Source organism: Hippoglossus stenolepis, chromosome 6 (genome assembly GCF_022539355.2).
Source record: "Hippoglossus stenolepis isolate QCI-W04-F060 chromosome 6, HSTE1.2, whole genome shotgun sequence".
Classification (NCBI taxonomy): Eukaryota; Metazoa; Chordata; class Actinopteri; order Pleuronectiformes; family Pleuronectidae; genus Hippoglossus; species Hippoglossus stenolepis.
In genome coordinates, this window is record NC_061488.1 from 21,964,504 (window position 1) to 21,982,616 (window position 18,113).

Here is an 18,113-nt window from a genome sequence, read left to right on the forward strand (position 1 = left end):
TCTATCTTCTATCTGCCATCTATTCTCTATCATCTATCTATCATCTATTATCTATCGTCTTTCCTGTCTTATCTGTCATATATATCGTCTGTCTGTCGTCTGTCATCGTCTGTCGTCTATCATCTGTCTTCTATCTCATCTGTCGTCTGTTCTCTGTCATCTGTCTGTCATCTGGTGTCTGTAATTAACTGTCGTCATTCATTCTATCTGTCATCTGTCATCTGTTGTCTGTATCTTGTCGTCTCTGTCATCTGTATCGTCTGTCATCTATATTCTATCTATCATCTATTATCTATCATCTATCTATCATCTATCTATCATCTATTATCTATCATCTATTATCTATCATCTATCTTCTACCTATCATCTATTATCTATCTTCTATCTATGATCTATCATCTATTATCTATCATCTATTTTCTATCATCTATCTATTATCTATCATCTATTATCTTTCATCTATCTATAATCTATCTATCATCTATCTATCATCTATTATCTATCTTCTATCTATCATCTATCTTCTATCTATATCGTCTATCTATTATCTATCATCTATTATCTATCATCTATCTATCATTTATCTATCATCTATCTATCATCTATCTTCTATCTATCATCTATTATCTATCTATCATCTATTATCTATCTTCTATATATCATCTATCTTCTATCTATCGTCTATTATCTATTATCTATCTATTATCTATCTATTATCTATCTTCTATCTATCATCTATTATCTATCTTCTATCTATCATCTATCTTCTATCTATCATCTATTATCTATCATCTATCTTCTATCTATCATCTATCTATCATCTTTCTTCTATCTATCATCTATTATCTATCATCTATCTATGATCTATTATCTATCATCTATCTTCTATCTATCATCTATTATCTATTATCTATCATCTATTATCTATCTATCATCTATCATCTATTATCTATCATCTATCTATCTATTATCTATCATCTATCTATCATCTATCTTCTATCTATCATCTATCTATCATCTATTATCTATCTTCTATCTATCATCTATCATCTATCTTCTATCTATTATCTATCATCTATTATCTATCATCTATCTATTATTTATCATCTATTATTAATCATCTATCATCTATCTATCATCTATTATCTATTATCTATCATCTATCTATCATCTATTATCTATCTTCTATCTATCATCTAGTATCTATCTATCATCTATTATCTATCTTCTATCTATTATCTATCTTCTATCTATCATCTATCTTCTATCTATCATCTATTATCTATCTTCTATCTATCATCTATTATCTATCATCTATCTTCTATCTATTATCTATCATCTATCTTCTATTATCTATCTTCTATCTATCATCTATCTATCATCTATCTTCTATCTATCATCTATTATCTATCATCTATTATCTATCTTCTATCTATCATCTATTATCTATTATCTATCATCTATCTATCATCTATTATCTATCATCTATCTATCATCTATCTTCTATCTATCATCTATTATCTATCATCTATCTTCTATCTATCATCTATTATCTATCATCTATCATCTATCATCTATTATCTATCATCTTATCTATCATCTATCTATTATCTATTATCTATCTTTCATCTATTATCTATCTATCATCTATATCATATCTATCTTCTATCTATCATCTATCTTCTATCTATCATCTATTATCTATCTTCTATCTATCATCTATCTTATATCTATCATCTTTATCTATCTTCTATCTATCATCTATCTTCTATCTATCATCTATTATCTATTATCTATCATCTATCATCTATCTTCTATCTTCTATCATCTATCTTCTATCTATCATCTATCTTCTATCTATCATCTATCATCTATTATCTATCATCTATTATGTATCATCTATTATCTATCTATCATCTATCTTCTATCTTCTATCTATCATCTATTATCTATCATCTATTATCTATCATCTATCTTCTATCTATTATCTATCATCTATCTTCTCCCTATCATCTATTATCTATCATCTATCTTCGATCTTCTATCTTCTATCTATCATCTATTATCTATCATCTATATATGATCTATCATCTATCATCTATTTTCTATTATCTATCTTCTATCTATGATCTATTATCTATTTTCTATCTTCTATCTTCTATCTATCATCTATTATCTATCATCTATCTTCTATCTATCTTCTATCTATTATCTATCATATATCTTCTATCTATCGTGTATTATCTATCTATCATCTATCTTCTATCTATCATCTATTTATCATCTATCTATTATCTATTATCTATCATCTATCTATGATCTATTGTCTATTATTTATCATCTATCTTCTACCTATCATCTATCTTCTACCTATCATATATATTATCTATCATCTATGTTCTATCTATCATCTATTATCTATCATCTATTATCTATCATCTATCATCTATCTATCATCTATTATCTATCATCTATCTATGATCTATGATCTGTATCTATCATCTATTATCTATCATCTATCTATCATCTATCTATCATCTATTATCTATCATCTATCTTCTATCTATCATCTATTATCTATCATCTATCTATGATCTCATCTATTATCTATCATCTATTATCTATCATCTATCCATTATCTATCATCTATTATCTATTATCTATCATCTATCTATCATCTATCTTCTATCTATCATCTATCTTCTATCTATCATCTATTATCTTCATCTATCATCTATCATCTATCTATTATCTATCATCTATCTTCTATATATGATCTATTATCTATCATCTATTATCTATCATCTATCTTCTATCTATCATCTGTTATCTATTATCTATCATCTATCATCTATTATCTATCATCTATCATCTATCTTCTATCTATGATCTATTATCTATCTATTATCTATCATCTATCTTCTATCTATGATCTATGATCTATTATCTATCTATTATCTATCATCTATCTATGATCTATGATCTATTATCTATCATCTATCTTCTATCTATCATCTATCATCTAACATCTATCTATTATCTATCATCTATGTTCTATCTATCATCTATTATCTATCATCTATTATCTATCATCTTTATCTATAATCTATCTTCTACCTATCATCTATTATCTATCATCTATGTTCTATCTATCATCTATTATCTATCATCTATCTTCTACCTATCTATTATCTATCATCTATGTTCTATCTATCATCAATTATCTACCATCTATAATCTATCTATCATCTATTATATATCATCTATCATCTATCTATCATCTATCTTTATACTATCATCTATTATCTATAGTCTACCTATCATCTATTATCTATAGATCTATCGTCTATAGTCTATCTTCTATCTATTATCTATCATCTATCTTCTATCATCTATTATCTATAGTCTATTATCTGTCATCTGTATCTATCATCTATTATCTATCATCTATCTTCTATCATCATATCTATCTATGTATTATATAATCATATTATCTATCATCTATCTTCTATCTATCATCTATTATCTATCATCTATCATCTTACTTTTATCTATCATCTATCTATTATCTATTATCTATCTTTCATCTATTATCTATCTATCATCTATTATCTATCTTCTATCTATCATCTATCTTCTATCTGTCTCTATCTATCATCTATCATCTATCATCTATCATCTATCTTATGTCTATCATCTATTATCTATCTTCTATCTATCATCTATCTTCTATCTATCATCTATCTTCTATCTATCATCTATTATCTATCATCTATCTTCTATCATCTATCTTCTATCTATCTATCTTCTATCTATCATCTATCATCTATATCTATCATCTGTATCTATCTTCTATCTATGATCTATTATCTTATCATTATCTATCTTCTATCTATCATCTATCATCTATTATCTATCATCTATTCTTCTATCATATCTTCTATCTATATTATTATCTATCTATCATCAATCATCTATCTTCTATCTATCATCTATCTTCTATCTATCTTCTATCTATCTTCTATCTATCATCTATCTATTATCTATTATCTATCATCTATCTATGATCTATTATCTATCATCTATCTTACTATCATCTATTATCTATCATCTATCTTCTATCTATCTTCTATCTATTATCTGTTATCTATCTTCTATCTATCATCTATCATCTATCATCTATTATCTATCATCTATCATCTATCTATCATCTATTATCTATCATCTATCTATGATCTATGATCTATTATCTATCATCTATTTATCTATCATCTATCTTCTATCTTTCATCTATTATCTATCATATATTATCTATCATCTATCTATCATCTATTATCTATCATCTATCATCTATCTTCTATCTATCATCTATTATCTATCATCTATCTATGATCTCATCTATTATCTATCATCTATCCATTATCTATCATCTATCTATCATCTATCTTCTATCTATCATCTATCTTCTATCTATCATCTATCTTCTATCTATCATCTATTATCTTCATCTATGTTCTATCTATCATCTATTATCTATCATCTATCATCTATCATCTATCTATTATCTATCTTCTATCTATGATCTATTATCTATCATCTATTATCTATCATCTATCTTCTATCTATCATCTGTCATCTATCATCTATTATCTATCATCTATCATCTATTATCTATCATCTATCATCTATCTTCTATCTATTATCTATCATCTATCTTCTATCTATGATCTATTATCTATCTATTATCTATCATCTATCTATTATCTATGATCTATCATCTATCATCTATCTTCTATCTATCATCTATCATCTATTATCTATCATCTATTATCTATCATCTATGTTCTATCTATCATCTATTATCTATCATCTATTATCTATCATCTATTATCTATAATCTATCTTCTACCTATCATCTATTATCTATCATCTATGTTCTATCTATCATCTATTATCTATCATCTATCTTCTACCTATCATCTATTATCTATCATCTATGTTCTATCTATCATCAATTATCTACCATCTATAATCTATCTATCATCTATTATATATCATCTATCTTCTATCTATTATCTATCATCTATCTTCTACCTATCATCTATTATCTATCGTCTACCTATCATCTATTATCTATCGTCTATCGTCTATCGTCTATCATCTATTATCTATCATCTATCTTCTACCTATCATCTATTATCTATCGTCTATTATCTGTCATCTATCATCTATCTATCATCTATTATCTATCATCTATCTTCTATCTTCTATCATCTATCATCTATTATCTATCATCTATTATCTATCATCTATCTATTATCTATCATATATTATCTATCATCTATCTTCTATCTATCATCTATCTATTATCTATTATCTATATCATCTATTATCTATCTTAATCTCTATCTTCTATCTATCATCTATCTATTATCTATCATCTATTATCTATCATCTATCTATCATTTATCTATCATCTATCTATCATCTATCTTCTATCTATCATCTATCTTCTATCTATCATCTATTATCTATCTTCTATCTATCATCTATCTTCTATCTATCATCTATCTTCTATCTATCATCTATTATCTATCATCTATCTTCTATCATCTATCTTCTATCTAGCATCTATCTTCTATCTATCATCTATCATCTATTATCTATCATCTATTATGTATCATCTATCTATCTTCTATCTTCTATCTATCATCTATTATCTATCATCTATTATCTATCATCTATTATCTATCATCTATTATCTATCATCTATCTTCTATCTATTATCTATCATCTATCATCTATCATCTATCTTCTCCCTATCATCTATTATCTATCATCTATCTTCGATCTTCGATCTTCTATCTTCTATCTTCTATCTTCTATCTATCATCTATTATCTATCATCTATCATCTATCATCTATTATCTATTATCTATCTTCTATCTATGATCTATTATCTGTTATCTATCTTCTATCTATCATCTATCATCTATTATCTATCATCTATCTATCTTCTATCTATTATCTTCTATCTATCGTGTATTATCTATCTATCATCAATCATCTATCTTCTATCTATCATCTATCTTCTATCTATCATCTATTTATCATCTATCTTCTATCTATCTTCTTTCTATCTTCTATCTATCATCTATCTATTATCTATCATCTATCTATGATCTATTATCTATCATCTATCTTCTACCTATCATCTATTATCTATCATCTATCTTCTACCTATCATATATATTATCTATCATCTATGTTCTATCTATCATCTATTATCTATCATCTATTATCTATCATCTATCATCTATCATCTATCTATCATCTATCATCTATCATCTATCTATGATCTATTATCTATTATCTATTATCTATCATCTATTTATCTATCATCTATCTTCTATCTTTCATCTATTATCTATCATATATTATCTATCATCTATCTATCATCTATTATCTATCATCTATCATCTATCTTCTATCTATCATCTATTATCTATCATCTATCTATGATCTCATCTATTATCTATCATCTATCCATTATCTATCATCTCTCTATCTATCATCTATCTTCTATCTATCATCTATCTTCTATCTATCATCTATTATCTTCATCTATGTTCTATCTATCATCTATTATCTATCATCTATCATCTATCATCTATCTATTATCTATCATCTATCTTCTATCTATGATCTATTATCTATCATCTATCATCTATTATCTATCATCTATCTTCTATCTATCATCTGTCATCTATCATCTATTATCTATCATCTATCATCTATTATCTATCATCTATCTATGATCTATTATCTATCTATTATCTATCATCTATCTTCTATCTATGATCTATTATCTATCTATTATCTATCATCTATCTATGATCTATCTTCTATCTATCATCTATCATCTATCATCTATTATCTATCATCTATTATCCATCATCTATGTTCTATCTATCTATTATCTATCTATGATCTATTATCTATCTATTATCTATCATCTATTATCTATTATCTATCATCTATCATCTATGTTCTATCTATCATCTATTATCTATAATCTATCTTCTACCTATCATCTATTATCTATCATCTATGTTCTATCTATCATCTATTATCTATCATCTATCTTCTACCTATCATCTATTATCTATCATCTATGTTTTATCTATCATCAATTATCTATCATCTATTATCTATCATCTATAATCTATCTATCATCTATTATATATCATCTATCTTCTATCTATTATCTATCATCTATCTTCTACCTATCATCTATTATCTATCGTCTACCTATCATCTATTATCTATCGTCTACCTATCATCTATTATCTATCATCTATCTTCTACCTATCATCTATTATCTATCGTCTATTATCTGTCATCTATCATCTATCTATCATCTATTATCTATCATCTATCTTCTATCTATGATCTATCATCTATTATCTATCATCTATTATCTATCATCTATCTATTATCTATCATCTATTATCTATCATCTTCTATCATCTATCATCTATCTATCATCTATCTATCATCTATCTATTATCTATTATCTATCTATCATCTATCTTCTATCTATCATCTATCTTCTATCTATCATCTATCTATTATCTATCATCTATTATCTATCATCTATCTATCATTTATCTATCATCTATCTATCATCTATCTTCTATCTATCATCTATTATCTATCTATCATCTATTATCTATCTTCTATCTATCATCTATCTTCTATCTATCATCTATCTTCTATCTATCATCTATTATCTATCTATCATCTATTATCTATCTTCTATCTATCATCTATCTTCTATCTTCTATCTATCATCTATTATCTATCATCTATCTATCATCTATTATCTATCATCTATCTTCTATCTTCTATCTATCATCTATTATCTATCTTCTATCTATCTTCTATCTATCATCTATTATCTATCTTCTATCTATCTATCATCTATCTTCTATCTATCATCTATCTATCATCTTTCTTCTATCTATCATCTATCATCTATCTATGATCTATTATCTATCATCTATCATCTATCTTCTATCTATCATCTATTATCTATCCATCATCTATCTATCATCTTTCTTCTATCTATCATCTATTATCTATCTATCATCTGTCTATCATCTATTATCTATCATCTATCTATCATCTATCATCTATCTATTATCTATCATCTATTATCTATCATCTATCTTCTATCTATCATCTATCATCTATTATCTATCATCTATCATCTATCTTCTATCTATCATCTATCATCTATCATCTATCATCTATTATCTATCATCTATCTATTATCTATTATCTATCATCTATCTATTATCTATCATCTATCTATTATCTATTATCTATTATCTATCTATCATCTATCATCTATCTTCTATCTATCATCTATTATCTATCTTCTATCTATCATCTATCTTCTATCTATCATCTATTATCTATCATCTATCTTCTATCATCTATCTATCTTCTATCTTCTATCTTCTATCTATCATCTATTATCTATCATCTATCTTCTATCTATCATCTATTATCTATTATGTATCATCTATTATCTATCTATCATCTATCATCTATCTTCTATCTATCATCTATTATCTATCATCTATTATCTATCATCTATCTTCTATCTATTATCTATCATCTATCATCTATCTTCTCCCTATCATCTATTATCTATCATCTATCTTCTATCTTCTATCTATCATCTATTATCTATCATCTATCATCTATCATCTATATATGATCTATCATCAATCATCTATTATCTATTATCTATCTTCTATCTATGATCTATTATCTATTATCTGTTATCTATCTTCTATCTATCATCTATCATCTATTATCTATTATCTATCATCTATCTTCTATCTATCTTCTATCTATTATCTGTTATCTATCTTCTATCTATCATCTATCATCTATCATCTATTATCTATTATCTATCATCTATCTTCTATCTATCTTCTATCTATTATCTATCATCTAGCTTCTATCTATCGTGTATTATCTATCTATCATCTATCTTCTATCTATCATCTATCTTCTATCTATCTAAGTCTGAGTCTGCTGAAACACACAGGTCTGACACTCACATGCATTAGTACAGTACAATTACATGATTAACATGGTGTTTGGCTCCCAACACTGAAACCCTTTCAGATGGGGGCACTTGCTGATATTAGTATCTTTTGTATTAAAGTGATATTACCCTTGAGGATGTATGTGCCATGTTTTTCTGCAGTGCTAATACAGTAGGTACAGTGTGTTAGCACTGAAAGCATTCAGTACAAGTCTGAAGTAAATTAAAACAAGCTGCAACAGAGTAAGACAGCAAGTTCAGTCTGCACAAGATCTGTCGAAAAAGCTGAGAATTTGATCCAGGCTGAGCATCTCCTGAGAGCCCTTACAAGCCCTTTCATTCTCTTTCATCCACCTGTCTGACATTTACAAGGCAGAAAGGTGTGGAAGCTGTTCCTCTCAAGTTAGGTCTCAGCCTCACGGGGCGCCACACAAGAAGGACCTTTACACAGGCTCTCTGGGGAGAAGCACTCCTCTGGTTCTCGGATGGAGAAGACCTTTACTGGACATTATGTGTCAAATCTCAGTATTATGCTCTGTTTACCGTGCCTAATTCAAGCCTGTACTAGGGGCGGGGGGAGTGTTGGCAGCAGAGGGCATCACATGGGGCAACTGTGACATTAGAGTGGCATCACTACAGATACAGTTGCCCCCTGTGGACCTTCAACTTCCTGACGACAGACTTCATACTTGGTCACTTTTATTTTTCATGTTTTGACAAAACCACCTGTTTTTTTGGAATATGCACATGGAGCAATATCAGGACAAAAAACCTTTGCTTTTAGATTGCTGGTTAAAGTACATTGTTTATTTTTATTATATTGTGATCAATATATGTATTGATATACAGAAATAAATGATTGTATGTGAAAATAAAAATGAACTCTCCCACATCTATTTTACTTTAATTAGTAAAAAAAAAAATGTCAATGTACATGGAAGCAAATTCCAGAGGAGTTTTGCAACACATCAGCGATCCTGGAGGTTACTATAGGATTGAATACACTTCCAGTTGACTCACATATGAACACAGTTATGTGGAAACAAGGCGTGAAAGACAAAAAATGAGTTTGGGATAAGGCTTTGATGGTTTAAATCTAGTTTCTGTGTGCATATGTTCATGTGAGTAGAAGTTACGTTTAGTGGGTCTGCCATAAGCCACAATAAGCGGATAGAGTCACTGACTCGAGCAACAGGCTTTTCTCTGTTCGGTTAAATCTGAAGTTTTGGCTTTTTGAAACTAGGCATGTCCAATCGTGTCCTGTTAGGCTCTGTTGAAGACTTTTTTCTTTCCTTCTTACTTTCTTTCATTCCTTTTCTCCGTCTTACTTACTTTGGTTTCGTCTTACTTTCTTTTACTCCATGTATTTCTCTAAGTATTCTTTTGTAGTTTATAGTCAAACATACACACTGGCTTACATCACAATAGCACAAAATCTGTATTCTAATTACCACACAGTCAGCCCATTTATTACCTTGGTAAATTGTCCCTACACACATTTTAAACACACACACACACACACACACACACACACACACACACACAGAGGTCTGGGTGTCAGCTGCCTGGCTATTTGTGTTGGTCTCATTAGTAACAGGTTGGGTTTGCAGAGGGAGCAGTAGACTGGCAGGCTGGCATACGAGTGGCACAAGCTGTATTTGCTGCAGAGCTTAGGATGTTTGTTTACAGAACACTGTGTGTGCGTGTGTATGAGTGTGTGCATCGGAGACGTGTTTTGCATGCATACTGTATATTCAGCTGCATTTGTGCTGTACATGTATATTTGTGAGTTAATGTGTGTATCTGTGGGGCTCAGTGTGTTTGCAGACTGCATTGCTGTGGTTTTAGTCTGTTCGACTGCTCAAAATGTTCTCAACGCTTGAGATTTGGTTTTCTCAAACTGCTCAGCTGAACCAAAAACTGAGCTAGGTTTTAGTTTGTTATCCCACTCTTTGCATTAACATACTTACTGGATGGAGATGTAGATGTTAGTGTCATGACCTTTCTCAATATGCACTGGGGAGCAGAAAGACAGATTATTTTTGCAGTCTACTACCTTGGAACTGACACTCAGGATAAAGTCTTACTTTAAAAATATGGGAAAACTACACAGAAGTTCTCAATTCCCTGGCTTATATATACACACTAGTATGATGTTACGAGTATGTATTTCTTTGTCTCGCTCCCTCTTCATACTGGCTGTCATTCTCTCTCTTACACTCACACACCCCAATTAGGGCGTACAGAGGGAGATAATGATCATCCTCCAAGTCTGACAGGCTGCTTGATATGCTGTCAGTAATGGCCTACACACACACACACACACACACACACACACACACACACACACACACCACCAAACACACACACAAATACGCCGCTACTAAAAATACATTTCCTGGTGACCAACCTGAACCTTCATTATTTGGCTAATCCTAACTATAATCTAGTTTATAATCAGGTCTTCACCTCAAAATCTATACAGAATTATTTATATTTGTATGTATGTGTTAAACATACTGTATACATATATATATATGTGTATATATATATATGTGTGTGTGTGTGTGTATACGTACGTGTATACGCACACACATACATATGTACAGTATATGAACTTAAACGCACATATTCACAACGTACTGTTTGTGTGTGTTAGCTCTTGAGTCAGATTGGCTTTGTGATCAAAGTTTTTTTAAATGCTGTACTTTTCTGCTGTGTTGCACTTTCTTATGGAAATGCATACACTCTGGGGTCTATGTAGAGTCAAAGTTTAACGCTCTCATCCTGTGAAAAGCCATCTTCTCAAAATGCTGCAGCGAGGGATTCGAATCAGCTTATTAGTTTATCTTGTTAACAATATTTCCACTGAGGCTGTGCCCATCTGGAGATGAAGATATGAGTTTTATAATAAGTTAATGTTTCTAAACATTGCATGTGTGTGGCTAACATTCCAGTCACCTCATTATTTTTCCCTGAGAAGAAAAAAAATATGCTTGTGTCGTTCCTCAGTGGTAAACAATCCACGAAATCCAACCAGCTACAATCAATTAGAATATGTGGTGGGGAGATGCAGGCACTGCGAGACAGAGAAATATGAAAACAAATGTTGGTATAAATGTTAAAATGCTTGTTAATTGTTCTTCTTGCACATATGACTCTGTGGAACATTTATTTGTTATGTTGTATTTCACATCCTGTATTTTTGGATCCAAAGTCAGTGCTTTTATTGTTGTAGACTGCTGCGTGACTGGGAGATGACAATTCCTCTCTCTCTGTGTGTGTGTGTGTGCGTGCGTGTGCATGTGTGTGTGTGTGTGTCCTTTTCAAAAAAATTACCTCTCTATAAACTTGGCTAAGGTTCTACCAGAAAACAAATTCAAGCTCACATTTCACGTTACAGTACTTGTATGTTAAATACTAAAAATCAAAATTTGTATTGTTAGTAGCAGCTATAAAATTTATTTTAATTGTCCTTATGGCAAGTCACTGCACATCTGAAAGGATCAGCAGCCAAACCCAAATCCTGGAGGTCTTACATCTGAGCTTTCAATGGGATCAGCTTAAAACAATATGACTAGCTTAAATTTTAACTTGGATATTCAAACAAATCTGTTACCCTGTACCTGCTAGATAACTTTCTCAGGTAACAGCCATAAAATCCTTGTTGTTGTAATTTGTTTAGCTTAAAATGTTTGTTGTATGCGTAAACAGCTATTACAAAGGATGATGAAAAGTGACTGGTGACTACTACAGATACAAGGATATGCAGTATAAGGGGCAGTATAAAAGCATAGAAAAAAAGAAAAAAAAAGAAATGAGCGGATTAAATTTGGTGTCAGTTCAGTGCCAGTGTAAAAGGAGTATAAACATGGCAGATGACAGCTGGATCAGAAATCCTCTGAACACCCCTTAATTCAGGTCACTATGGCAACCAATGCTCCCACTCCTATTAATTTGTCCCCATGAGTGAAGTAAAAAGGATAATTCTTACAAAAGGGAAATTGAATTTTCTGTGTAAGAGTGATACTTTATACTGAACTGCTCCTGATGTGTGGGTGTGATTGTGTGTGCGCATGCGTGTGTGTTTGCACGTGTGTTATATAAACCTGCTTATATTCAGAAAAAGGAAAACACTAATAACACAGGCAACACTGATGGATGTTAACAACATCGTTGTGTAACGGTAGTAAAATGTGTCCAACCTCGATTAAATTAAAGGGTTTATTGTATTCTCTCAGCGAGCAACACTTTCTTCCCTTGTTCTCTGTCAGCATGTCGCTATGATTTATCTCTTTATGGTCTTTTTGACAAGGTGTTCATAAATACATCTGAGCCTCGATGGGCTCTATAAACAATGTGTAGGAACAGCACACGCCATTTTAAAAGATATAAACTGTACAGTAAAACACAGTACACTTCAACTGTGTTTATGCAAATGAGATGTGCCTTAGACCATGTGTAAGGTTGTATAGTCTGGCAATGTGACGAGGTGGAGATGGGGGGAAATAGTGAGATAGAATCTGAACAAAGCATTGTTTGTTATTTAAAAAAGTTTGATGAAGATCAAAATCTGAAAAACCAATTGAATTTTATTAGTTAATTTAATTGCTATCCATTGTTTCAAATTCCATTTCATTTGCATTGGGGTTGCATTTTTGTTGGGGGTGGATTTGAACTGAAACACATGTACACACAGTTTCTTTTGATTTGACCAGAAACATGCATCTAGGCAGTAGTTTAATGTAGCATTTGACCCCAGATTATCTATGACAGTATTGAAAAAGCCCTAATGAAGGTGAACTGAGGCTGTGCAGGATTTCCATGCCCATGCATAAGGTGCAGAGATGTAAAAAGATCTGGGGGCCATGCAAATGAAGTAGGCAAATCTGTGTTGTTGTCGCTGAGAATAGATGTTTCTGTTGAAATGTTAATCTGCGGACACTCTACAATTCTAGATTTTCTCTTGGAATTGGGCAGAAAAAGACAATATTTGACAATACATATAGACAAATATATAGACAAAAAAAGCTATATGTTGTCTACAGCTGCACAAAGTGTTTTGTCCTCTGATCACCGAGCAGCCTCTGACTAGAACCCCACTTCTACACTACACTTTCACGCATTTCTGTGGATCCAGCATGACTCAGTATTCTGACTGTTAAGGTGTGAGACATTGGATCTCATTAATCCTTTTTACATCACAGACTCATTTCTAACTTGAAAATAAAATAAAAACAGTCAGCTGTTCATATTTTATCATTGAACATCATTATATTGTTAATGCGTGACTGTGTTGCATTTTAAGATATCATGTAAATCTGTGTTTAAGTCACTGTCAGGACTACTTTTGTACCTGAATTGTCAAGGCGAATGATTTTTGCCCATAGATACCAGTTCACAAATATCTCCCCCTCAACCTATTTCCTCTTACCTTCATGCACTCTGCTGCTTCACCGTTTTTCTTCTCTTACCTCCCGTGCAGCTTTTTCTCCTTTCTTCTCCAGTAACCCTTCCCTCCCCAGCTGGTACAGTTTGCTGGTTAAATATTTGGTTGGGATACTCGGGGCTGGAAGGCCTAAGCTCAGAGGATCAGCAGAAGAGAGGCTGCAGTTGTTGGGGATTAGCTGCTTGTTTTATCATAATGCCACTGCCTGCTTGTTTGGGGTTGGTGCTCTCTGGGCTGCAAACTCAAAAATCACAGTTTCTTAAAACATTTATGAGTAATGCAAATCATTATTGCTGAGCTTTAGTTTTGCCAGAGGAGACAGAAAAAAACCATCCTCGGGATTTGAATGCAACGCCACAACTTTTCCTTCATACTGTACTTTTATTACTGTCTGTGGTAAAGTTAACTTTAAGACTGGGAAAAATATTATTTGGTCATGTGTTGGGATAATATTCAGAGTAAAACGAAAATAAAATGACGATTAGACTAAGGCAAGAAGTCTTTTTGATTTGATAAAAGAGTCAAAAGGATGGAAATCCACGAAGGATTGTCAATAATTTAATGGTATATTGTTATTTTTAAAGTTAGGCTGTTGAAATAAAATTAAATGTCAGTTTTCCAGGAAGTTAAAAGGAATAGTTCTATAGGCATCCAACACAACTGTAACAATGTTGAATTACTTATGAGAACAAAACTGTATAAAAAGATGTATGGCATGAAAATGATACTAAAAATATAATTGTAAATATGCTTTGACCAAAACTGAAATAGAACTCCATGACAAAGCCTCCAAAAGCCTTTGTCCATTTAGAAACATACTTGTTTAGAAAATTAAAAATCAAATAAAAAAAACTAAAGGAAAGAGCTCAACTAATGCTTCTGGTTTGTCTTCCTGTGTTCTCCTATGTCCAGAATCTGGAAAGATACGAACAGAGCAAGGACCAATTCCACCAAGCTGCCTCCAAGACTGAAGAACACGTGAGGTGAGACACACATGCACACACACACGTTCACAAGCTAATTTGCAGTTCCTAACGTAAGGTGATATTATTCCCTGGAGCCTCTGACATGCACCCACCAACGCACACGTACATGAGCATATGCAACAGCAGAATAACAAGCGGCGATTGATAGTGATCTGCACTTTTCCTCATTTCTTAACTAGTTAAACGCATACAATCTCTTGAGCAAACCTGACTAATGTGATAAGTGTTTTAATTGGCTACTTTAATTAAGCTAAATTTAACAATACCCTATTTCCCCGTCCTCGCCTCCCACTGTGGACTTGTAATGAGCCATAGCCAGGGAGAAGGTACCTAATTATTGCCTCTGCAGTCTGTAAAACACACAGCTGTAATTCACATTAGAGACCTGGCCTCGACTTACTGTTAAATTTGGTGTCACACCAGTAACGGTGCTTTCAAAAGACAAGAGTACAGCCACGCCAGTGTTTATGGGTGAGGACAAAATATACTTGTTTATGTCCTTCAGTGTGTCCCTTTCCCCGAAGGCAGACTTAAGCTTGTGGCCAACTTCTTGTAAGTTCAAGATTTAGTGAAGTGTTTTTCTTATGTTATGTCCACAACTTGGATTTTGTATCAACATTGCTAAAAAAAAGAGGGCCAATGGAAAAAGAAGATCATGTGGATTTTAGAAAAAAAACTAAATTTGTAAAATGTATTTAAAGGCACTTTTTAAGGCAAATGGTAAACTTAAACATGCCATTGTAAAAATCTAATTTCTTAGTTTAGCTTTAACCAATGTGGTTGCTGCACTTGTACATGTTCTCCTTCCTAGCCACATCACATCTTCTCCCTCCTCCTGAGGGATGTTCCCAAGCCAGTGTGTTCTGCGTCTGCCCAAGGCAATCATCCACATTGGACATGCGCAGAAATAATTTAAACGGATGGGCTACAACCGCAGAGGACCACATAGGGCAGCTCTTTTTTTCCGCCAAGAACAGTAATCTAAGGCTGCGTTGGGCACAGATGCACCAAAGCTGGACAGTTAAGACAATTAAAAGTTGCCTTGCATGGATGAAACACAGACTGGTCTAATTTTCTTTCCCTCATGACAGAACAAGCTGCCAAATGCTGTCACGACAGGGCCATCGTCCATTTAAAAAAAAAATAAAGTCATCTCCACTGTCAACATCTAACACAACATGTATACAGTATATACCTATATATAGGTGCTTTGGACAAAAGCAAATGAGCTGTGAATAACTAGAATTATTCTTCAAATGTACATTTCAAGTATAAATTATATCTTGAGACAAACTAAATTGAGGCATTGAGGAAAACAATGAGTAACAATGGTTCTTTCTATTATCTTTAAATCCTGAATAAAGCACCTAACTGATCCAGTTAAGGATGGCAGGTTCCAAAAATAGGGAACTGTACCAAGGATTTAGAGTTTTAACATTTGCATGATCATTCACTTCTACCTGGATGACTCAAAATGTACCAAAAACAATAATGTACCTTTTCAAAAGAATAGAGGATTACCTGCTGACTTTACTTTCACAACAAAACCTTGTACAGAGTCTTAAGCCCAGCGACAACAAGAAGCTTTGGACTATATTCATGCATTTATACTCCGCTCAATGTGTGTTCGCATGGAGGTTAATACATCCTCTCCATAATTTTGAGTGACTGTTCACCGCTATCTGCAGTTTAGGAGTATGAGATTCCCATTAGTCTACTGCAGCATGCTTTTGATCCGTGCTGATGTTGAAGACCATGGTGATCTTACCTCTAGGGAATACAGTACAGTAATACCTCTAATCCTTTGCTCGTTTGTGTGTGTGTGTGTGTGTGTGTGTGTGTGTGTGTGTGTGTGTGTGTGTGTGTGTGTGTGTGTGTGTGTGTGTGTGTCTGTGTCTGTGTGTTTTGAGAGGGAAGGAGGGTATTCTGAATCCATGAGTGTTCTATCAAGGAAGATAAAACAATCCAAGCTTCCTGTATGGCAGTACCTTTATGGTCAATTATATGGGGCTTTTACAGGCTTTAGGGAATGGATTAGGCTTCATTCATTCTGTAATCTAGTCTAAACCTAACCTTTGTGGAATTTAGAAGTGATACTTAAATGAGTGGATTAAAGTGTAAGGAAACGAGTGACTGTTTATGGTGTCAGAATACAAAAACGCAATGTTTTTGATCTTTCTATGTATACTTAAGTGGTTACAACATGGTTCACTTGAGTAGAATGGAGTCATTGTTATGTTAGTTACACCTGTGCTTTCCCACTGTGACAAGTCAGATAAATGTCTGGCTCCTTACAAGTCCTCAGCTGTGTGATCTCTTCAACAAGTCCTTCAAACTAAACAACCAAATAGGTATGGTTTGTTCCTGTCCATGGTGACTACCAGCAGCAGATGAACTGGACCTCTGTCTCCACTGTAATGATAATGAACCTCATGTTCAAGTTGTGGGGTAGTCATGGTCTATTTAGCACAAAAACGTTTTGCAAAGCATATCATCTTCTTAAAGTAAGGTTGGGATGAAATGTGAAAGGAACCAGTGAAGTCACCAAGGTTTC

At 32.0% G+C, this 18,113-nt stretch overlaps 1 protein-coding gene across 2 annotated transcripts in view; it reads left to right on the forward strand.

Moving 5' to 3' along the window:
* chchd6a (coiled-coil-helix-coiled-coil-helix domain containing 6a) overlaps window positions 1–18,113 on the forward strand; it is a 97,379-nt gene that overhangs the window by 45,566 nt on the left and 33,700 nt on the right. For both annotated transcript variants that reach the window (XM_035159782.1, XM_035159783.1), the window contains one exon: window positions 15,486–15,556. In XM_035159782.1, coding sequence (XP_035015673.1) covers window positions 15,486–15,556 — 71 coding nt within the window. The remainder of the gene's footprint in view (window positions 1–15,485; window positions 15,557–18,113) is intronic.